Source organism: Crassostrea angulata, unplaced genomic scaffold, assembly GCF_025612915.1.
Source record: "Crassostrea angulata isolate pt1a10 unplaced genomic scaffold, ASM2561291v2 HiC_scaffold_252, whole genome shotgun sequence".
NCBI classification, from domain to species: Eukaryota; Metazoa; Mollusca; class Bivalvia; order Ostreida; family Ostreidae; genus Magallana; species Magallana angulata.
In genome coordinates this window covers 85331-92500 of record NW_026441805.1, presented here as the reverse complement: position 1 = coordinate 92500, position 7170 = coordinate 85331, and the positions used below count along the sequence as shown (strand labels likewise).

At 31.7% G+C, this 7170-nt stretch overlaps 1 protein-coding gene across 1 annotated transcript in view; it reads right to left on the bottom strand.

Moving 5' to 3' along the window:
• Window positions 1-1835, bottom strand: part of LOC128169896 (uncharacterized) — a 41500-nt gene extending 39665 nt beyond the window's left edge. The window contains exons 1-2 of the mRNA XM_052835928.1: window positions 1737-1835; window positions 183-688 (exon numbers count right to left, since the gene is read on the bottom strand). Of these exons, the coding sequence (XP_052691888.1) occupies window positions 183-688; window positions 1737-1835 (605 nt within the window). The remainder of the gene's footprint in view (window positions 1-182; window positions 689-1736) is intronic.
• Window positions 1836-7170: the final 5335 nt, after the last annotated feature.

Below are 7170 nucleotides of genomic sequence, written 5' to 3'. Positions count from 1 at the left end.
AATAATAACTAGGGATTGGAGTAATCTCTCTGTTTAACCCATTTATGTAAATATGTACTTAAACAATGCAACAGAAATGAAAGATAAATGTTATACTTATTTATAGCCAGTTAAATAAAATTTAAATATGATCATGATGATCTTTTTTGAATATCATCTATTATTGCATAATTACCACTTACCAATCAGTGAGATCCATTTTTTTGTCCACTTCTTTTGCCCTTTCAAAGTCAGATTTTATAGCTTTTACAATTTTGTATTCCAGACGCGTTTTAAACATAAGGGGATCATTGATACTTTCTTTAATTTCACCAAAATCCCAAGAAAACAACAAATTCTCCTTGGTAAATCTGCTAAACTTTTTAACAGAGTTTTCAAAATCTGGAATATCTGGAAATGTCTCCAAAATGTCAGTTTTAATATTCTGCATTAGATCCCCGAGAGGGTCAAATTTTTCATTGTAAAAAACATTAATATTTTTTAGATCTATGTATTTCCATTTACTGGCAGGAAAAGTTCCTTCTTTTCCATCTGTCAATCCTCCTTCTGAATAACTTTTGTCAGTGGTATCATCATCTTCATCTGATGTGGAAAACCAATCTACTGAAGAAGATGACCTTAAAGATGATGACCTTTTTTTTGGAAAGTCTTCTTTGTGTAGCTGGTGTGCTGTTTTACACTCTTCAACCTTTAAACAAAATGTCAAATATATACATTATAGATCTTACAGCTGCCATAATAGTTCAGGTATCTTTGAGTTTAGTTAACCTCCATTTTTCTTTTTTTTTTTTCGAATCAGTTTACTTTAAGGACATCCGACTCACTATTTAGATTTCGGATTACTAAGCTCACCGAGACGAGGCATCAACTTTATGAGGCATCACCTTTATGAGGCCACCTTTATCATATTACTGTGGTTTCATCAATATTCGTTGAATACCAATTTTTGTGGATTTCGTTGTTAAGTTGATCAACGAAATTTAATGTTTATTGAAGTTCAATTTCAACTAACATTCTGTATTGGTAGGATCATTGGCCACAAAGTTATGTGTCCTTGAAACTGTGGTTTTCAGAAAATCCACGAAAATTGATACCCACGAAAATTAAAGAAACCACAGTATATGAAAATTATACTTTATGATCTTGGACATTCATGGATACTGTTTTGACACAATATCGTATATCATCTGTTAAAAATTGTATGATAATCATTTGTTTATTTCATACGGTATTATAAGATACATTGTTTATCAATACAATAATATAAAATACAAAATTGCATCCTATCATACTTACAAATTATATCATATAATACAATAAAATATTGTAACAAACAATGATGAGATATGATATTATAACATATGATATGACATTGTATTGTGTTATGAATAATTGTATTTTATCATATACTACAATATCATAATATGTAATACAATATAGTTTTATATACTACAATATCATATCAAATAATACATCATAATATTGTAACATATGATATTATATTGTATAATATAGTATGATATTGTATTGTATGATAATGTATCATATTTGATACATAATATGAGATTGTATCATATGATACAATATAATTTGATACAACATACTATCAAAAAAATAGTCAAATGAACCCAGGGAGGGGGGGGGTGTCTTGTCATCAAGTAACAGACGGGCTAAAGGATGAATAGATAGATGACAGCAGTACTCAGAGATAACATAATGAAAATGTATTTGTTTACCTGGACTCCTGATGATGAGGATTCACTGTAGTCTTCGTTTTGTAGTTTTCTTTTCTTTTTATCACTAATTTTTGATTCTGGTTTTGCAAATGACTCCATGTCTCTTAAAAAAAGAATGAACATGGATATAAATCAAAGATTACAGACAACACCACAACAAGGTATTTCCTAAATCCTGGACCTGGAGAAATTGTGAGTGTGCATACAGTACATGTTTTTATTTTCTCTGATGTAGACTTCCAATTTGCAGTTTAATAAATAATATCAGTAATTACCAGCCAATACTCTTGGTATAACTTCTCAATTATCATCCACTGTAATTAGGGACCTACAGAAATAAATAACAATTATCTAATCCAAAAGATATATTTTCACTACAAAAATGAACCCTGAAAAGGAGCATGTTTTTCATTTCCACATTTCCACACATGCATATGTATCACTATGGACATCTTATGTATGTATTAATATGCGTATGGTTGTTGTTTATAATTGCTATTGTATATAAAAAAAGTAAAAGGCAATTTATAATATAATTAACTACTACCGTAATATTTTGTTCTGAAGAGTTAAATATATATATAAATGCATTCATCAATAATATGATTTTTCAGCTTCAAACATTATCATAAGCACTACTTATCTTATATCTACATATTTAGCATAAACTTTGATTTTTATTAATTAAAAAATTGATCCCAAGATATTTAAGGCCATGTAAAATAAAGAAAGACAACTCTTAAAAAGGATCTTTCATACCAAGATTTTTGCAATAATTAAGTATTTCCTTTATTTTTTCAATTTCATTCAATTTCTTTTCTTCATCCCATTCACCAACAAATATTGTTTATATTTTCAGGTTTTTGTGGGATTTTGTCCAGCAGTTTGCCTTAAAAGAATTTTTTTTATATTTTAGTTTCATATTTATGTGGATTCCAATAAAAATCATACAAACTTCATTCATGATTTTTTTGTTTTTCATTTCTAAACTTAATAACATCTCACTTTCATAAGAATTTTAAAACAGGAATGTTTAAAAATTTGATTAATAAGGGGTTATCTGGAACCAGACTGATATTTTAAAAATTCTCTAGAAAATAGTGTATTGTATTTTGAGGTATATTATTGTTGAATACTGTGCCTAGTATTGGTAACAAATGCATGCAACAAAAATCTCCTACACTTATTTGGTGTAGAGATCCACCTTAAAAGTATGAAAATTTTCCAAGAGTTCTCAGTCAAAATGCCCGTTAGCCCATCACGTATCAATACAATGCTCAAAAATGTGATGTCTACAGAGATTTTGTATTGCAGCAAGCCGGGATGATAACGTTGTAAAATTGTGCAATGTATACCGAGAGTATTTCGAATGGAGAAAAGATGTAAACATTTCCCATTATAAATCTCTGTAAGGAATCTGTTTTCGTTCGAGTGAGAGATGATAATGTGTCAATGAAATTATCTTGGAAATTATTCCTTTCAACTATTTTAAATGCACTTCTTTAACAGGTGTGTGTCTTTTTATTGAAAATCGTCCAAATGTGCAGCATAAATATCGTGGGACTCTAATACTGAGCGCAGCGAGAGTCGGGCAAAGCCCACATCGCGAAGCGAGGATTAATGGTAACACGTATATATAAGAAAATCAGTGAAAAATGAAAGTTGAATCAGGGGTACTAAGGCCAAAAAAAAAAATCTTCCAGCCTGGGCACCATCATATTGGAAGTCATTTTGTTTTTAAAAAGTTAGTTCGATCATTGATTGACCAATACTTATCGATGTTTATTGCCCCTAAACTCAATTAAAATGATCCAGTATTCAAAAAGAAGGTACTGTAGACGTATTTTTTTCCACGGGGTCATAATTCCGCGGAATCACAATATCAATTTAATCCGCGGGTAAAAATTTACGCGGATTCTTTGAATGAAAAAAAATTATTTGAATAATTATTATCAAATTTAGTTCTGAGCGATTTTCATTACCTAGAATTTGTCCAACTTTGGACTTAAATTGTAAGAATTGTTCACAGTAGTGAACAGTGATTATCAGATGTGCACTGATCGGTAATCATTAGTTAGCCGTTAAAATGTTACGACGCTGGCTAAAATCGTCTTGTGAAACACCACATCTTTAATTAACTATCTATTTATGGGTTCACATGTCGTTTAAATTATGAGTTGATCAGTTTTATCAATTAAAAGTCAGAGCACAAAGGGATCTAAAAATTGCAGTAAAAACACGGGTCTTAGCAGGTAGTTATAATTGGGTCATTGAAAGACAGACCCGCTTCGGGCTATTTGTTGTCTTACACATGCCGTTATCTCAAGCTTGGAGAAGTTTAAATTTCATGCAAGTAAATTTACAGAAAATTCAAATCTTTGGGAGATTAAATTATTTATTATATGAATTCTCAATACAAATTTGTTTGACAGTTTGCATAGATAAAAACGATATACATTGGGTACACGTATATGCAAGTGATATATAATGTAGTAACTTCCGATTATCCTTATTCATGTAATGCAATTTCAAAATTTCATTCCAAAATGCACTTTAAGTACACTGGGAAAAAATTCCGCGGAAAATTTGTGCCCGCGTTCATAGCGTAAATTAATATCACGTGGACAAAAGTACGTCTACAGTAATTTGAATTAAAAGAAATAAAAGAGGGCACCAGATAAGTTTCAATAGTGCTTCAATCAAGTATAGGAATAAGTAAACGACTAGTTCTATGTATGTCTTATCAAATTATCAGATGGAAAATAAAAACATTAACATTAAGGAACTGATCTTTTAGATACTGAATAAAGTATTTAATTTTATAACCACAGCATTTATATGAATTAAATTGATAAACAATGAAAGAGGAAATAAAAATTTTTTCGGAATAACGTAACTCTCTTCAGCTATTCTCGAAGACAAAACATGTACGTTTTACGTCTGAAACATGATGTCATAATGTAGACTGAGCATGCGACGTTTAGTTACACTTTGGCTCCTACTGTGTGCATTTCAAATAAATTTTGTTCTACAAAAATCAAACAGCACTGTGTTAAATCGGCGCTCAGGAGAACGGTCACACCGTTTACATATTATTTTATACATTTCAGACGTTTGTTTCTATCAAGCGCATCATTTTTTACGTCCGCCATTTTCAAAAAATCGCGAATACTTTTATCGTAGCGCTGTACTTCATGAAAATCACGCATCTACGGGATGTTTTTATTACTGTTAAGAGGGATGATCTCGCGTTAGCAAGACTGTCTCTCTATTGGAGAATATTGCTCCCAAACTGGTAAATCACAAAGACTTAGAACATAAAAACGCATTTAAAATATTATGTACATAATTTGTGTAGTAAAATATTAACCGTATCCTGATGAAACACACTGTTTAGGCTTTAAAAACTTACAAGATCCAATAAGCATGACCATAAGAAGAACTGCGTCTAGCTAGTCCACCTAAAAATTAAAAACAAAATTTTCGATTTAAAACATTGATTTCTAGGCAGAATGATCCATCATTTGGGAAGAATTGCCATCCTTTAAACCAAATGTCACAAAATATAGAAGATTTTGATGCTTAAATATACCCAAACACTGACAAAGTATGTTACCCGGAGAGCGAATTAAGAAAGATAACTCCGTAGTGTATTTCGAGCGCGATCGGAATAAGGCACATATTTGAATATTTTAAAAAAATCTATATTCCATGTTTGGAACAATTTATACAGAAAGAATTAAATTAATTTAAGTTTATATCGCAAATGTCATAAGATCTATCTTTATTTCTTTGCAGTAAATAATGCTATCTATATATATTCACAAAAATACAAAGATGTCTCCGATCCCGACCAAGACAAAATTTTGTAAAATTCCGCGCACGTTTTCGCAACTCAATGGGAACTCAACTTATGCTTGGAAAAATCAGTAATAGTATTATTAACTACCAGGAAGTACCAACTTTTCCCAACTACTTATATTTAAAAGAGAATCGATAAAAAATCGAGTTTACCATACTTCCTATATAAAGTTCATTTTCATCAATATACTCTTTTTTATCGAATTATTACTTATCTCAACGATGGGAATAAGTAACGGAAGTGGATTTTTACTTACTCATTTATAGACTGCTGGCTGTCATCACAAAGAATAAAGTCTATTAAAGTTTTTACCATTGTTTACATAACAGAAGAAATTCGAATTACAATGGCTGTCAGGAAACAAACACGAGTTATCTTTCTTACCATAAAATGGCGTTAGCTGGACTAGCTACTGCGTCTTGTCAATCCACTCGAGGCCTCGCGTAGTTTCGACAGAGAACCAGTCTATAATCACAAAACAGGAGCAGTTTCGTACGTGTACAAAACGATTAAGTAATATCCATATAAATTGCTGGAATATTTTTTGTAGTGGAGCACTTTTCCAGTTTAATAACACATGACGCTATTTTACAGTGTATGCCCAGTATTCTGTGATTGAGAATACGAAACTGTGGCTTATAATTTTAAAACCAGATCCGATCACCAGAGACAAACATGAAAAATCCGTAATTAGTACTTGTGATTTTTATTGACGTTATTTAAATAAACAAGCTTATCTTTTAAAAAGATTGGTGAGCCAGGACTGTAGCCATTATAAAACACAGAAAGCAGATTTATAAAACATTTATTTAATAAATTTCTGAATCGATTAATTAACAATAGGAAGGCCAGGCACGTAGTGCTCATCAAAAGCAACCGATTTTTAAAAAGTTACATAAATATGATATGTTTTACGGTGTGACCGCTGGGGCGAGCGCAGAAGGAACCAAACATCTCTCATCATTGTTAAATGCAACTTTAACCCGTGGACTTGCCCAAACCTAAAAACTTTGGCTTTGTCTCGAAAACTTTTATCACTGCAAGGAACCCGAAGTTATCAAACATTTAGGCCAATACACTTAAACAAACTACCACTGAGCATAAATTTAATGTAAAACTGACTTATTAAAATATGTTTAATCAAAGACGTTTTATTTTTTTTTTATAAAAGGACATTTGCGGATCCAGGGGGGGGGGGGGGTCCGGTGTTATATAGTGCCTTTTCCCCCTTGCCATCTTTCCCCCCGGAAAAATGGCTATATAGCAGTTCTTCCCCCCGGAAAAATGGCTATATAGCAGTTTTTCTCCCACGGAAAGCTGACTATATAGTGGGCTTTCCCCCTTTTTATAGCCAGATTACCCCCCCCCCCCCCGAAAACCTACTATATAGTGGATTTTCCCCCATTTTTACTTTCCGGCCATGTTTATTGCGGACCATTCGTGAAAATAATTTGCAATAACTGATATGATATTAATTTCTCACCAAAAAGGATAATCATGGCATTTATTTTTTTCAACCCCAAATATGAACTAAGGCATGCGCCTTCATAACATGTATATGCACGTGTCATC